Source organism: Podarcis tiliguerta (assembly GCF_965153285.1).
Source record: "Podarcis tiliguerta genome assembly, chromosome: 10".
Taxonomy (NCBI): domain Eukaryota; kingdom Metazoa; phylum Chordata; class Lepidosauria; order Squamata; family Lacertidae; genus Podarcis; species Podarcis tiliguerta.
In genome coordinates, this window is record NC_139543.1 from 57,205,583 (window position 1) to 57,222,493 (window position 16,911).

General features: G+C 44.4%; 1 protein-coding gene and 1 long non-coding RNA gene across 4 annotated transcripts in view; both read right to left on the minus strand.

The window, feature by feature from the left end:
- Positions 1–16,911, minus strand: part of LOC310659316 — a 66,824-nt gene that overhangs the window by 16,100 nt on the left and 33,813 nt on the right. The gene's annotated exons all lie outside the window — the stretch shown is intronic.
- HDHD5 (haloacid dehalogenase like hydrolase domain containing 5) lies at positions 1,101–16,714 on the minus strand. 2 transcript variants are annotated; one of them, XM_083400880.1, is made up of 8 exons: positions 16,620–16,714; positions 8,036–8,239; positions 6,909–7,021; positions 5,892–5,985; positions 5,043–5,076; positions 3,841–4,015; positions 1,843–2,031; positions 1,101–1,564 (listed from the first exon to the last, which is right to left on the minus strand). In XM_083400880.1, exons 1-8 carry the CDS (start codon positions 16,647–16,649, stop codon positions 1,204–1,206), a joined length of 1,200 nt encoding a protein of 399 aa, XP_083257006.1. In that variant the 5' UTR covers positions 16,650–16,714; the 3' UTR covers positions 1,101–1,203. The 2 variants fall into 2 exon arrangements, with proteins under 2 accessions (XP_083257006.1, XP_083257005.1); XM_083400879.1 differs by lacking the exon at positions 16,620–16,714 and adding an exon at positions 9,241–9,427.

The following is a 16,911-nucleotide window of genomic DNA, read 5'->3' on the forward strand; positions in this document are numbered from 1 at the left end:
TGCTGAAGCATGCACATCTCTGCAACAATATACAGGCAAGGCCGCATGCATGTCTGGACGCAGGCTAATGATTTCTAAGCAAGGAACAGCCCTGGGGCAGGGTGCTAAAACACAGTATGAAATTAATGCAAGGGAAAGATCTGTTTGGAGAGGATCAAGATTGCTATTTCTGTGAGAAGGTGGTAGAGCGAAACACAGCCACAAAACACAAATCACAGTCTTGCCCTTGACAGTTTGTGAAGGCTAAAGCCATTTCTTTTACAACTAGGTAAAACTCCCCCGCCCCTTCTCTGCTCCAATTTTCATTATCTGGTATCCCAAACTCTGCACACCAGAGTCCATTCTGGTTCAGGTCAAGGACCATTGTTTGCAGTCAGAACTCTGCCTACCAAAGGCTTGGAACACTCACAGGAATAGTAAAAGGGGTAGTGCTTAAGTAAATATTTATATTTCAGGGACAACTAGTCAAAGGTTGTGAAATAGCCAGGAGAGTGAAATTTAGTCATTACTGCAACTATCTTGCTTCTATTTCTATTCCTGCTCTGGCAAGAGGGTCTGTTCCTCCAGGCATATCATGCGCCATAAATCAACACAGACACAGATTTAATATTTTGAACTTTTCAAGCACCTTCAGGCGCATCTGGAACAGAAGCAAGAGCCAAAAACTGTAGCAGACCTCATGATGCTGGTCATAATTATTTAGACAGGATTGGGTGGAGAGATTTAAGACGCACTGGCCTTTGGCAGAGGAGCCCATTTCACCACAAAATTGAGATTACACAGTAGATATAGGAGAGAGCATGGAAGCTGCACAGATGTGAAACGGGTGGGGCAAGTTAGTGACCCTTTCGGCCTTCTCCATGGCAACCTTTCCCAACCTGTCCTCTCCAGATGTTTTGGACTACAACTTCCATCAGCCCCAGCCAGCAGTGGTGGAAACTGTTATTTCAGAATATCTGGGTGGCACCCTGGTTGGTGAAGACTGCTCTTTGGCCACACTCATTTTAGCAACAATGCAAAATTTCAAGTTGGCAAATGTGCTAGAGGCCCATATTGACAAAAGATTTGGGAGATGGTTGCAATCCCTACCAAAAAAAAAGTTGGGAGAACTTTCCTTTACTTTGGCATGGGTTGAACAAGACAGTGCTCAGATCTGCCTCTGCCCTTCTGCCCCCATGTGAGATGCTGGCAACACTGGACTTATCATTCCAGTTTCCAGTTCTCCTTCTGAAAGACAAGCTCCACAGCATCATTCACATCATGCACAACGTGAGAGGCCTCCACCAAGGTTGGATCAAAATGGAAGTCCCGGTGCCCATGGAATACAGTCTCCAACATGTTCTCGTTGTGGTCAGCAGGCACATCTCCCTGGGGATTGTAGACCCCAGTGCAGACCAGTATGGACTGGCAGCTCTCTGCAGAGGTGATGGACACACTGTGATCTCTTTGCATCTCAACATGTTCCTCGCTCTCTGCTGCCATTGCAGTGACACTTACTTCAGCCTGAGCTTGGAGGTAACGGTTGTAGAGGTTTGCACCATAAATGTCAGCCATTGGGTTGTCTCTGTAAGTAGACCCAGAGGATAAAACAGGGTAAGAATCAAGGTTATATAGTTAAATTTGGGCAGCACTTACATTTTGAGAATTTAGACCCATCTAGTAACAGCATCCATGCAGTATCTCCACTCCCATTTGCCAGCAAAGGGATCACACTCTAGCCTCCCCTTAGCAGGGAAAACAGTTCAGTAAGTTATATGAATCTTTCATCCTGCTCCGTGCCAGTGTGCAGCTGCTGTGGCCAAGGTCTTCCTCTCCCAAGCTCAAGGAAGAAGAGTTGCTTACCCAATAGCATACAGCTGGCGGAGAGGGGATGTCCAGCCCCAACTCTCCATCTGCTGCTTGATCACATGTTCAGCATAGCGGTAGGTGACAGTGCTGGGCTTGCCTATCAAGGCCTCATACTTCAGCTCCTTGCCAGTCATTTTCTTGTAGATGTTCTCCAAGCACACAAGAAAGGTGCCATGGCCAAATCTGAACACAAAGAAAGAAAAGTGCAAAAAGTCAGCCTGCATACTCCTAGGAACATGTGGTGGCACTAGGTGAATACAGAGGAGAAAAGTACCCAATTGGAAATGTGGGTAAGATGGCTAGTTTTCAAGTATGTCCTTTAATCAAATAATACAGACATGACTGCATAATTCTATGATCGCTTTTGCACCACCCTTTGTTACTGCTCTGCTCTGCTGCTATGGAAGAAAGGCATATCCCTCCATGGACTGTTGCACCAATTCCTGACCCTTTGTTGAGGGATGTATTTGGCTAATCTGGCCCCAGAGCCTTAAAAGTATGTTCCTAACATTAACGGGGTTTCAAAAAAGTTTTCTTGCATTATACAAACAAAACCAAGCAAGCCCTAACCTGTAGTAATTTGACCATTGTGAAGTTACATTTAGAACCTCTTGTTATGGACTGGAGCAAGACTCCACACTTAAGAATTTCTTCTCAGTTCCTTTTAGTTTCCAGAAATAGTCAATTTTCTTAGTCTGTAATAATAATAATAATAATAATAATAATATTTATACCCTGCCCATCTGGCTGGGCTTCCCCAGCCACTCTGGGCGGCTTCCAACAAAATATTAAAATACAATAATACATCAAACCTTAAAAGCTTCCCTAAACAGGGATGCCTTCAGATGTCTTCTAAAAGTCTGGTAGTAGTTGTTCTCTCTGACATCTGATGGGAGGGTAGGTGCCACTACCGAGAAGGCCCTTGGCCTGGTTACCTGTAACTTGGCTTCTCGCAGTGAGGGAACCGCCAGAAGGCCCTTGGCGCTGGACCTCAGTGTCCGGGTAGAACGATGGGGGTAGAGACGCTCCTTCAGATATACTGGACCAAGGCCATTTAGGGCTTTAAAGGTCAGCACCAACACTTTGAATTGTGCTCGGAAATGTACTGGGAGCCAATGTAGGTCTTTAAAGACCGGTGTTATGTGGTCTCGGCGGCCACTCCCAGTCACCAGTCTAGCTGCTGCATTCTGGATTAGTTGTAGTTTCCGGGTCACCTTCAAAGGTAGCCCCACAGAGTAACAAACAGAGTAACAGCTTTATTTATATAAGATGTTCTTACAGAAGTGGCTCACTCGATGGCTTTTAGCTTCTTGGCAAGTGGGTAGTAGTTGCATATCAGGAAGGTGTGGGGTGAGTTTGCAGGAAGGTTGGAACAATGCAAAGGCACTGGAGGAGTCAATCCAGCACTCCTACTGGCACATTTGCACTGCACAAGCCTTCCCACAAGTTTACCTCTCACTCTCTCCTTGGTAAGTAGCAGCAACCCAGCTGCCAGGAAGCTAAGCGCAACAACTTAAGTAATGTACCTAGAACATTGGCTCCCAAACTTTAACCCTCCCTCCACGTCCACTTGGAAATCACTGTGTCTTGGTGGACCACTTAATCATTTATCTACCTGTTACAGCTGTTGTAACAGACTGTGCTAGATGCTATATGATCTTTAACTCCATTTTTATTGCTTCTTTTATATCTTATACTGCATTGTATCGTTCTACAATTTGAATTCCACAGAATGCTATATACAATACAATCATAAAATGCAATACAAGAAAGAAGCAATAAAAATGCAATTGACCATGCTTGCTGGGACTGATGGCAATGGTAGTTCAACAACATCTGGATAGCCAAAGGTTCTGTGCACCTGATCAAGCTCATCCGAGGCAACTGAGCAAGGAGCATATTCTCCAGTGAGGTTTCCTGCAAATAGGGGGGGGGGGGGGGAGAGAGAATACAGAATGCCAGCAAGAGATCTCAATAGAACCTTTGTATCACCTTGGCATCTTGGCTTCTGCCATCCACAAGAGATCCATGTTGCAGGCGAGGATAGGTAGATGTGGGTATGGAACAGAAGTCAACTCTACTCCTAGGTTCCCATTGCTCAGGAGTACGTCAATGATCAGTTGCAGGCAGGTCTCCCACCTGACTGGCTCCCCAAACAGAATCACAGCTAGAGATTAAAAAAAGGCAATGCATTTTCAAAACAGCAGTATGTGCCTGTACATCATACGACATAATAACCCCATATAAGAATGAACTCACAGTGGGTTACATCTGAGTAAACATCCTTTGCAAACCTATCCCCATCTACTTGGGTCCAGGACTAGGACATTTTAGCCGTATTTTTGCAATATTTTTTGTTTTAAGTTGTCTGTTGTCACTTTAATTTTCTGTACACCACTTAGAGATATTTATATATATTGAGCAGTATAGAATTCATATAGACAGACAGATATATATATAAATAAATAAATAGACAGACAGAATGATCTACTCTGGGCAGCCCAGCCAAGATCACAAAGGAGCTCTCATATAAAATTTGGAGCAAATTGAATGGGGCTTCCATTTATTTGCCACATATTCCTATAGATGTGACTAAAAAGAGCAGGGTCTGCATTAGATATGTGAAAGCTAAGAAAAATGGGGGGCAGGACACCTCCCAATATTGCAGGAACCCCCCCCCCCAATTTTCTGTCCCTCCCCAGGCCTTCACAACTCTACTCCACATTACAAGGGACAACTCTGTTTTGTCCCCTGATGTTCTTTCAACAACAACTGGGGAGCATGAAAGCATTATCAAAGTCATCATGCTAACAATCCTTTGCAATACAGTGGATTCTAGGATATGCAGAATTACTCATCTTTGCATTCTGTCTTATTTCTTCTTTTTTAAAAGTTGATAAGAATATTTAACCAAACAAACTAACAATGGCACATTGTTCTGCATTATTTCTGTGCACTTATAACTGATTTGCCCCCAGCCAGACACCAGAAGTGGAAATTAACTTAGCTATGGGGGAAAAGCAACCTGGGGATGAAAAATTTGCACTGGCAGACGTGAAGGGTCAAGCATCTTTTCACCCTGCCTGATCTGCCTTCACATCAGTTTGAAAACGTACATCTGCCAAGAGAAAGCCCACCTAAGCCCAGGTGAGCCCACAATGAAACACTCTTCAGAAAAAAAACAATGCACTTACCTTCTATGGTGGGGAAGTCAGCAGGTGGAGGAGGCTGTCAAAAGGGAGGGAAGGGGAAGAGATATTAGTCAATTGGTAGTGTCAGAAAATGGGTGAGGTTTGCTCAAGAGCGCAATGATACTTGGTATGTTATCCAACTGTAATATCATAAGGTGTTTTGTTTGTTTTTAGGAAAAGGAAAACAAAACTGAACGTGTGTCCGGTTTTTAAAGAAATACGAAGCCATTAAAATAATTTCCCCCAACTGTTTTATTCTGCTAATTTGCAACCTTGTAGAATTCGTCTTGGAGCAAAGGGCAACTTTGCGCAGGAAAAAAAATCCGACCGACAAGAGTTCTATATTGCCGTTTTCACAAGAGATCTTGGTGGGGATACTATGTAAAATATTTGTATTACTACAGAGCTGGAGAAGCTCAGGTTAGGGGGCCAAATGCCTCTCTGTCTGTCCCTTGGGATTCTCCTCAAGGCACATACCCCACCCAACCACGCCCCTCACCAGCTTCACATCATGCCCTTGTGTTTCTTCCTAGGTGGGATATGCCCTTGGGAATGACTTGTGTGTCTGGATGGAGGATGGAAAGGAGTATGTGAAGAAACTAACACAAAGGTAATATTTACATTAATTGTTTCGCCAACTGCTGCCTCTGGCCCTGCCTATCACTGGCCTGTGACCCCAGGAAGGTGGCCTAGATGGAACAGAGGTGCTTGGGCTGAAAGAGGTGTTTCACCCCTGCTGTACAGGAACTTTACTACCAGAGCAACTATGGAAAAGTTGAAAGTAGGCAAGAGAACACACCACACAAATGCTCTCTCTCAGTCATGCTTTGCAATGCTCAGGTTAATACTTGCCAGCTCTTTTGGCCTCCGACTTTGATCAACCATATCCAGCAAGGGAAATGCCTTCCTCACATCTTCAATGGTAACAACGTGATGGAATCCCAGGCTGTTTCAAATGGTTAAGGAAGAAAGTTGTCAAGAGCTCTACTTACTTAAGGGTAAATTGTCAGAACTAACCCAGGAACTTAGGAACAGGAACCCGCTAAATCCCTACTGTTGGGCAGCAATCATATCTTGATATTCACCACTTCCCTGTGCTGATCAGAAGGTCAAACGCAGAGCAAAAAACAGCATTATATGATGATGATGATGATGATGATGATGTTTATAACCTACCTTTCCTCCAATGAACTTAAGGTGGTGCTAGGCCTGGGTGATATATCGATATATCACCCAGGACTGGTATGAGGAACAGACGGCGATGTCGGCTTCACTCAGAAGTATATCGCTGGTGAAAACACCACCGATCCTGAGTGTCTCTGCTAGCAGTGTCCACTACATTTCCTTCCTCCAGCAGTGCTGCTAGAGGGACTCAGGAGCGCTGAGTGAAACTGCCATCGCACTCTGCCCTCATGAGATGCAATGACAAACAAGCTGTATCAGCGAGGCATCAATACAGCTTGTTCCTCCCTCTGCATCTTTAAACTGCTTGACTCAGGAGTGTGCAACTGCCCCAACCTCAGCTGAGCAGTTAAAGGAGCCAGAAGCCCGCAGCCCAGCACTGGCTCCCATGAGCTGCTGGCAGGGTGGGGGCTCTGTGAAACTACTCAGCTGAGGGGAGCGCAGTTAAAGGAGCCTTGATGTTCTGCCTGCTCATGCCGGGACGGACTCAGCTGGGGAACAGTAACCTTCCCAATCCCCAGCTGAGCTGCACAAACTAGCTTTTGCCCAGGGTCACCAAGTGAGCCTCACAAGATTCGAACCCAGGTCTCCTCAGTCCACCCACTACACAAACACTGGTTCTTAACACATTGCTAAGAAAGAGAAAGGAAGATTAAAAAAAATAAATCTTAAGGCAGCAAAGGATACTCCCTGGCATTTTCCTCCACAGGACCCTGACCACACACAAGCACACATTTGTCATGGAACTGATGGAAAAGACGCAGAGGACTGTGGGACAGGATCACCCATTCGGGAGAAACCTGAAAAAAGAGAAAGGTCAGCAGGACAGTTAGCTTACCCTTTCCACATGCAGTATTCCATATGCCAGGCCCTTTATCCTCTAAGCTGCCAAAGCCGCTAGCATAGGTGACACCACTAGATTAATCTGGCAGGAACATCAACACCCGTCGTCCTTCTCAGACATTAAATACCAATAAGATCTCTTGAAAGTCACCTTGGGTAGGGACATGTCAGAAGAATATATTTAAGCTTGTCCACAATAAAAATACAATGGACTGGAAATATGAGTGTGCAAGAACATACACAATCCATATTCATACCCCTTAGTAAGGTCCACACAAAAATGACACTCATCTTATTATTTAACATTGAATGAATGTGTGATTTGCCTTCCTTAGAATGCGTTCCAAGTGATGTCAAGTAACATTAAAGCTCCGTGTGTCCTGTTTGATCTGCAGAGTCATCACTGAAGGTTATAGTGATCAAGCGACAAGCATGGAGGGGTGAGCAGACTCCCCATCCCAGTATTAAAGGTAGTCAGGCTGGGGAAAACCTCTGTCCAAGAACTTACAGCCAGACCCAAACAAATGCTCCATTTAATAAACTTTTATTCACCTTATCAGGTTAAGCCTGACTTCTAACAAATGAGTAGCAACTTGTGGAAAGAGTCTAAGCCCAACAAACTTTCTTTCTGTGAGGATCCCCCACAAAATCTGGATTCAGGGTCACATCACGTAAGGTCACAGCATACATGAAAGCAACCTTATACCACTTTAAGTGCCTGCTTTCCCCAAAGAATCCTGGGAACTGTAGTTTGTAAAGGGAGCTGGGAGGTATTAGGAGATGCCTCAGAGTTATAATTTACAGCACCCTTAACAAACTACAAATCCCAGGATTGTTTATAGAAAGCCAATTCTGTTAACGTGGCCTAACAGTGCTTTAAATGTATGGTGTGGATGCATGTGATCATAGTCTCACAATTTAGACACACCAGCAGCCAGTGACCCAATATAGATCACAGGTGCCTTCAGTACCTTAAATCCAAGTGCATCAGACAGTTCCTCAGCCTTGCTGTCGCGAGAGCAGTTTCCAGCATTGGTTACAAATGCAACCGGCACGTGGAACCGACCTTTTGAATCTGTTAGTTTCTGGAAGGCCTTCTTAGCAGCAGGAATGACTAGCCGGCCCCGTAAAAGCACTCCATCAATATCAAAGAGGAACCCAAAGGAGGGAGAAGTCTGTAGTGGAAAAAGATTCAATGATGCTATTTAGGAATAACAAGGGTAAGGAGGAACAATCAAACATCAATAGCAGTAGTAACCAAACTTTCTTCACCAAGGACCACTTGAACATTACAGATGGGCCTGGTGAATAATGCAGGCACCAACCAGAGAATTCCATAACCTAGAGCCACCACTAAGGAAGTCCTGTCTCTTGCAATAATTTAAAGGTAAAAATTAGCATACCTGTAGATAAAATGACAATCAATGAAGTTCATTAAGCACTGGAGATCTGATGATTTCTATGAAATTCAGTCAGCAATCTAGCCACCTTTCAAGCTGTCTTCACAGGCAGCCTCACACCCAATACACTGCTTGCAGCCTAACTTGCAAGTTGCCAATGTTTGGATCTCACATTGTCGCACATTACAGCTAGCCTGTAACACCCAACCCTGTAGCATTTAACGAGGGAAGATGTAGTTATTGGGGATGTGGTTATTTATAGGGACATATAATCAGCACAATCAAAACACTCCATGCTGCCTCGTCCACTGCTTTAACTTAGATGTGCTTTCAGCAAGCTGCACTGATCTAAAGCAACACTCTGAAGAGTGTATGTGAAAGAGCGGCTTCTTAACTTTTTGTTAACGTGGAAAAACCAGCTGACGAATCGAAAATCGAACACGTAGGTTGGCTATTAACCAGACAACTTTCTTCACTAAGGTCTGAGAGTTGCCAGCACAAACAACTCCGCCATATGCTAAAAACTAGTATCCCCGCCGCCGCTTTTTTCTTCCTATGCCTTCCACATCTTCCGAGGCCCCCAGCACAACAGCAACAAAGGCAGCCTGGGTGAGAGGAGACGCGCGTGAGAAAAGCAGGCCAAGGGACAGGTAAGCCCGGCGCAGTTGCCCGGCTCGATCTCCTCCCGGGGGTGTCACAAGACAAGAGAAAGTGACGGGAGGACACCGAAGGGCGCGCACACACAGGGAGGAGATCGGGAGGGGGCCCTCTCTCACCTGCCGCGCCCCGCAGGTTCTCCCCACGGGACGGCCTTGGCTGCTGCTCCTGCAGGGGCGGCTGACGGCGCCCCCCCTGCGCGCCGCAGGCAGCCACCCCCTCAGCGCCGCTCTGCTCACATGGAGCGAGCAGCACACAGCCATCCGCCCGCCGACGCCTGCTCCGGCTGGGGCGCCTCCTCCAATCAAGGCGACGGCCGAATTCCCGCCTTCCTCCCCTTGCTTCCTCCGCCCTGCCAATCGGAGCACCGAGCCTGCCGGTCACATGGGACGGCGGTGAGGGATGGGACCCGGGTCGGAGGTGGAAGGAACTACTGTGCAGTTCCCAGTTCCGGCGCGGAGGGAGCCTCTGGCGCGCCTCCTGTGTCCGCCGAGGCTGCGGGGAGCCTTGCCTGTGGCCGCTGGGAAGATGGGCAGGAGCTCCAGCGCGCCTGTTTATTTTATTCACTATTTATTTCTTAACAGTTTATCACACTGCTTAAGCGTAAAAAAGATAAAACAATAAAATCAAGGCATTTTTCTTAAACCATACTTTGAAAGCATACAGAAGTTAAATAGATTACAAATTCGCAGCAACTTTTCCAAGCATCTGGGTGAGCTTGTCTGAACAAGGATGTTTTTAGCAGGTGGCGAAAAGAGCGCAGCGAAGGTGCCTGCTTTACCTCAAGTGGCAGGGAGTTCCCAAAGATTAGGTGCTTTCCCATCTCATCTTACAAAGGATGGAAGGAAGCGTATATAGGAGTAGCTAACAGTTGCAGGATGAAGGTCAGGTGGGCTCAGAATGAGTTCAGGCTTGCAAGAGAAGTTTAAAAAAAAATGATTTTAAAGGGTTTATTCAGCTATATTCTAAGCAAGAGAAATAAGCAAAGTAATAGGTTCCCTTGCACTGAGAAGTTGGAAAAGTGCTTTTGGGTGACAGAGAAAGCAGAACTGCTCAATACCTACATTGCCTATGTCTTAACCCAAAAGGAAAGCAGCGCCCAACCTGGTGGTAACAGATTAAAGTATTAAAGGAGGGAGCAGCAGCCCAGATAGGAAAATAAGTGGCATGTGAACACCTAGCTACTTTAAATGAATTCATATCTTCAGGGCCTGATGAGCTGCACCCAAGCGTACTAAAGGAGTTTGTGGATGTAATCTCAGAGACTGTGTCTATAATCTTTGAGAATTATTAGAGAACAGGTGAGGACCCTGCAGGTCGAAGGTGGAGAAAAAGGGAAAAAAAGAAGACCCAGACAACTATTGACTGGTCAGCTTGTCATCAATACAAGGAAAGGTCCTAGAACAGATAATTGAACAGTCTGTGATTGCTTAGAAAAGGGCACTGTGGGAATACTGTGGGCATAGTGTATATTGATTTCAGTAAAGCTTTTCACAAAGTCTCCCATGATATCGTGGAGAAGCTGATGTGAATGCACTGTAGATAGCTCTTGCCTCTACCAGATTCATTTTTCAGACGTTCAATTCTGGTATTCTTCTAGCCTACCAGAAGAGGTCACTTTTGTACTACAGGAAAACAATGAGCCAACTATCCATTACAACAGCTCTGATTAGCACTTTGCTGGTGCTATTTGGCTTTAAAATGCTAAAATGTACTAATTCCACCACCACACATAAACTTCCTTTACAGTCCCCAGTAAATTTTACATGGCTGCAATTGATATTGCTATGAAAAGGGTATCAGTCCAGAAAGAAGGGTGGGAGAGAACTGGCCATAGGCAAAGTTGTTGATTTTACATTTTAAAAAATAATTCTTGTTATTTGTTATTTGTTTTAAAAATAGATAAGCCTGCTTTTATTCCAAAACAAAAATGCTAAGAGGTATATACTGTAATAATGTTTTTCTATTATGCTCTGTTTTTCAGACAAACATTTAGTAAACTGGGGACAAAGTCCAGCTCCTTAAAAATGCTGTTCATTTCAGCAGCAGTGATTTAATTGTTTCGTGGTACAATCCTATATATGTCTACTTAGGAGTGGGTCCCATTGAGTTCCACGTAAGTTTCTTTATAGAGTAAGAAAGACTTGCTTCTTAATAAACATCCATAGGATTAAAATGAAAGAGGCTCAAACTGGAAAGTGCCCTGGGTTTAAAAGTTTTAATTGTGGACAAATATGTTGATTACAAAAAAATATAGAATTTCCAAGTAGATTAATTTCACACCTGAAGGGTTCCCAGCTCCAGGGGTTCCAGATTAACCACTTCCTACCTCAAATGGAACTAGAATTCTGATCCTTACTTTCTTCTTCCTTGTCCACAGTAAGGTTATTTCAACCTGTCATTTGATCCCAGTTCATTTAGAACAGGGGGTGGTGGTTAGCACATTCAGCTTGGCTTAATTCCATGTAGCCCTCTGCTGAATATCATGGGGGTGGCAAAGACGGGGAAATGCAGGGACAGGGAATGACAGAAAAAGAGAAAAGGCAGTGTCTACACACCTTTGCCTCTTTTCCTGCCCACCAGTGGCACTTCTTCTCTCCCCTCCAAAAGTTTTTTCCCCTTCAATGGGGCGGGGTAGAGTTCCTGACCCGTGCTCAAGAATATATATATATATGGTAAGAAATACCTACTTTTATTGCAAGCCATTAAAGGGGGGGGGGGGACTTTCACCAGTACCGTCACAATGTCAGGTCTTCAGACTATGAAACACTGTGAAATTAAGATGCAGCCCAAGACTTGGTAACCCTATTGAGGTGCATATATTTTCCTTGTTGTTACTGAAGCATTCAATTCAGCACACACTGTCTTGAGCATTTACTGCCCATGGATCACATCAATAAAAAGAAATGGAATTGGCATGGGGTAACTCTCCTCTGAGGCTCCTAAAATGCTGATCTGGAATGGCTCCTTTGATGTCTGAAGAAGCGGCGGGGGTGGGGGGTGGCTCATGCTATACTCGAAGGGTCAGGCTGATTTCATTCCCATTACTCCACATGACTAATGTGGAGTTCAGCCTTCTCAGTAATGGAGGTCGGGGCCACTGAGAGAAGGAGCATCATTCTCTGCAGAGTGATTGCATTTGGAGGAGCTCTCACAAATCATGGGCATTCTGTACCTGATCACAGAACTGCCTCCCTGTAATGCCGGGGAAAAGGAGATTGTATTTATTTATTTTCAAAAATAACCTGACCCAGTGAGGCAAGATATCATTTTGAAAACACAGCCGAGGAAGATAAGCAGTCAGGCGATCACCATTCTCGCGGTAGAGTGGCTTAATACAATATGGCTGGCAAAACCCCGCGGGTGTACTTGACAATATAACTCTCAACCTTGCTGGGCTCCAAAATTATTGACTAACGGGGACAAAGTGCCTTGAGGAGAAAGAAATAGCAAAGGACACACAGCATTTTAGAAACATCCAAATGAAGCAACACTTCACTGAGTCCAGGGTGTCAGTTCCCACAAACCATTGTGCTGTGGTTTCCACTTCTGCATGACCAGATTTTTACACTACAGTGGAATCATCTGTAGCTGGGAACCAAGTGGGATTACATGGTAATCTCTCATGGAAGAAAGGATGGGAACCAGAAGGTGGGGAGTGGGGGATTAAGCATATAATTCACCCAGTCTACTTGGGCTGTGAACGCACTATATGTACTTTTAAAGCATGTTCAAAGCACATTTCCCCCCTCTCAGAATTCTGGACCTTGGAGTTTGTTAGGGATTGCTTGGAAGTGTAACTCAGGGAAGGGTAAATAACAGTGTCCAGAATTCTTTGAGGGGTGGGATGAGCTTTAAATGCACTTGTCTTATTTCCTTAAAAGTAGCCTTAAAAGCTCCACAAATTTGGACAAAAGTAAAAAAGAAGCTCAACAAATTTGGTGGTGTGTCCCCCCAAAAAAAGCTCAACATATTGAAATATGGCAACCCTAACTTTAAAGACGTACAGATACCTTTTCAATGCATCAGGAATGTTCTGAAATAAAAGTGGTTGCTAGTAAGTTCAATCAGTTCTGTCTTCCTTGCTCAGTTTTGAGCATTTCAACATAAAGATACAGACAAAATGTAAACAAGGAACGCATAAAACAAATCCACATTTCACTATCCCAAAGCACGGCATCTTTGGTTCTGAAAAGAAGTCTGTCTCGATAAAAACAAATAGGGCAATCCAGCTAAAGTTGAGATAGTATGTAAGTAGTAGTCATGCTGCTCTATAAAAGAAGCTAAGATCCCAACCAATCAGGAGTTTGGCATGGAAGGAAAGGTAGAGGAAGACTAAATCTAATCCTCCCACATAAGGCCATCTCCCAACTGCTAATGGGCACAATTTTAGTTTTGTTTACCCAATTGATTATACACATACATAGAACCCCAGTTATTAGATTGGGCCAGAGAGCTGGGTGTGTGTTAGGTTGGTGTATGTGTGTGGAAGATCCTGCTCTTTAGATGGGCTAGACAAAAGCTCTTTTCTACCCATTGATTTCAATGAAAAAACATGCTTAACTCCAACTAAAATCAGTGGGGTTCTGATTGCCAGTTATCCTTAATTTCTAAGTGATGTACATTAAGATTGCAAAAACATACAGTGAATAAAAGCAAGTGCCTGAAGTTCAACATGGAGGGAACCTATCTGATTCACCTAAGAAGGAGTTCCGCAGAATCCGGACCACAATACTAAATGCACAGCTGCTGGTAGATACGAGTCATGCCTCTGAACCATGGGTGACCTCTAAAAGAGACTCCCCTAAAGATCTTAGTGATTGGGCAGGGATATAAAGAATCCTTGAGGTATCCTGGAGCCGAATTGTTAAGGGTTTTGAAAATTAATTAATTAATGATCATAATCATAATAGACCATTGAACTTGGCCTGGTAACACGTGAGCAGCCACAACAAACTTTTAATCACCGGAGTCATGTGTTGGCAGTAGGTGTCCCCACCAACAGTCTAGCCACAGCATTTTGCACCAGCTGGAGATTTTGGATCAGGTCCAAGGATAATTCCACGTTTTCCTTGCTAATGTTATAAATATAGACCTACCAACAACTCGTTTTTATATAGATTTTCTGCAGTTCCTTGAGATCAGTGTGTATAGGTGAAACAGCTTTCAATTAATTCCTCCAATTCTTCTGAGATTTGGGATAAAAAGAGAAAACACCGGTTCCTGCTCTATTTCTCCCTCTATTATGTTACATTCATGCACAGCTGCTCCAATTCAGCAAGAACAAACTGCACCCATAAGCAGCTGCCCACAAGCACTGCCAATGTCAATCTGGAAGTATTTGCCATCTCTCCATCATGATGCTCAGCTGATTCCTATGGCACTAGCTGGATGTATCTTTTTGGTGCAAATGAAGCGGCACAACAGTCAATTACACATAACTTGTTTCCCAAATCTACAGCAGGAACTTAGTGTGGTTTGTGGTTTCAGAAAGGTCAATCATTTATTAGTTACTTATTTTCAAGGTTTATATCCCAACTGTCAGGACAGTAACCAATACAGTTTACAATCAGGATTAAACACCACCACCACCACATTACTCACTAATTATCAGGGAATGTAAGGAAAGAAACTTTGGAGGGAGCTACTTTGTATATAGTAAAAAGAGATCAAGTGGAGTGACAGTAAACAGAAAGGGGCAAGGGCAGTCAGCCCCCCACCCTTTTGCCTTTCCTTGTTACTCTTAACTAGAAATTGTAGGCTCTTTAAAGCAGGCATAGGCAAACTCCAGCCCTCCAGATGTTTGGGACTACAATTTCCATCATCCCTAGCTAACAGGACCAGTGCTCAGGGATGATGGGAATTGTAGTCCCAAACATCTGGAGGGCCGGAGTCTGCCTATGCCTGCTTTAAAGCCGTTCTACTACTACTGAGTTACCTCATAAGGGACTGCAGCCCTGACACTGAACTGGTTGTTCCCATAGAAATGGGATTGTGTGTAAGACTTGGTGAGTCACAGACGCCATTCAGTAACCAGTGGTGACCCACTTAGTAATCTAATTTGCTCAGGTACAGTGCCTGGTATTATTATGTAAGAGCCACCCTGCCTGTTATAGAGAGACAGTGTGGCGTAGTGGTTAGGGTGTTGGACTAGGACCTGGGAGACCAGGGTTCATATCGCCACTCAGCCTTGAATCTCGTTGGGTTACCTTGGGCTGGTTACTGCCACTTAGCCTAACTTACCTCACAGGGTTGTTGTGGGGACTAAATGAGGAGGGGAAGAACCATGCCCACCACCTTGAGTTCCTTGGACAAAAAAGGTGGGAGATGAATAATAAATTTAAATAAACACTTGCTCCCCCACATTTTTTGTCTCTCCCAAGCACAACCTCAGTTTATAGAGAGCAGAGAGCAACTTCAAATGTGTGCACACTGAAAGGGATTGATGCAAATAAATTATTAATTATCAGAGTTCCCACCCACCCAACATTGTTTTCTTTTCCAATGGCTTTTTATTTGGTGCATTAGTGTATTGTGTGGACCCCTGTACCTCTGCTCTCTTTTCCTTCCCATTGAATCTGCTCACCCCATAGCTATGTGTAAGAAACTTTTATGAACAAACACAATGTTTAGTGATGGACATTAGATTAGATGGCTTTTTAGAAGATTAAGGGAAATCCATCAAATATAGGTTTATCTACTAGCACTGATGGCCAGATAGAGCCCCTGTGTTCCAAAGAAGCATGCTGCCCACGCGGGTGGCACTGTGGGTTAAACCACAGAGCCTAGGACTTGCTGATTAGAAGGTTGGAGGTTTGAATCCCCGTGACGGGGTGAGCTCTTGTTGCTCGGTCCCTGCTCCTGCCAACCTAGCAGTTTGAAAGCACATCAAACTACAAGTAGATAAATAGGTACCGTTCCGGTGGGAAGGTAAACAGTGTTTCCGTGTGCTGCTCTGGTTCGCCAGAAGCAGCTTAGTCATGCTGGCCACATAACCCGGAAGCTGTACGCCGGCTCCCTCGGCCAATAAAGCGAGATGAGCGCTGCAACCCCAAAGTCGGTCACGACTGGCCCTAATGGTCAGGGGTCCCTTAGTCACCTTAGGGGTGACTAAGTGGGGAAGGCAGGATCTCAATGTCCTGTTTGTGCACTGCCTGGAGACAATTTGGCCTGCCACTGATGGAAACGGAGTTAGATGAGCCTTGGTCCACACCAGCAGTGATTTTCCTACCACCAAATGAAACTCTTTTCTTGCCTGTCTTATAAAGAGAAGTGGTGTATAGTTGTTTTCTTGATCTGGGGATGTCTACAGTGACAAAAGTTTGATTTCCCTGCCTTAAGGGTCTTGAGATTACACTGCTTCCATGCCAAGACCAGGACCAAGTTACTTCAATTTACCAAATCCCATCTGCTTTGTTTGCACTTTAGCGGAGCCACTGCGTCATAATTCCACGCCCACTGCCACATATATACTACTAAAGCTGTAGCTCCATCTTACCTTATGGTCTAACTCACTCTCCCCTTCCATGCTATTCTGAGATGTGAATCAGCCATTCCTCTTCCTGCCCTGCCTGGCTGATTTGCATAACACATTTTGATTGGTTGTATGGAACAGTGATTTGGGTTTGGTTTTTTTAAAGAATGATTATTTGTGTAACAATCATTTGCATTAGTTACCACAATGACTTACATACATAACCATAGTGATTTTTTTTGGAGAAGTAGTATCAAAATCACAGAACATCAGATTGCTGACTGTAGCATCATTCACACACATAAATATTATTCAT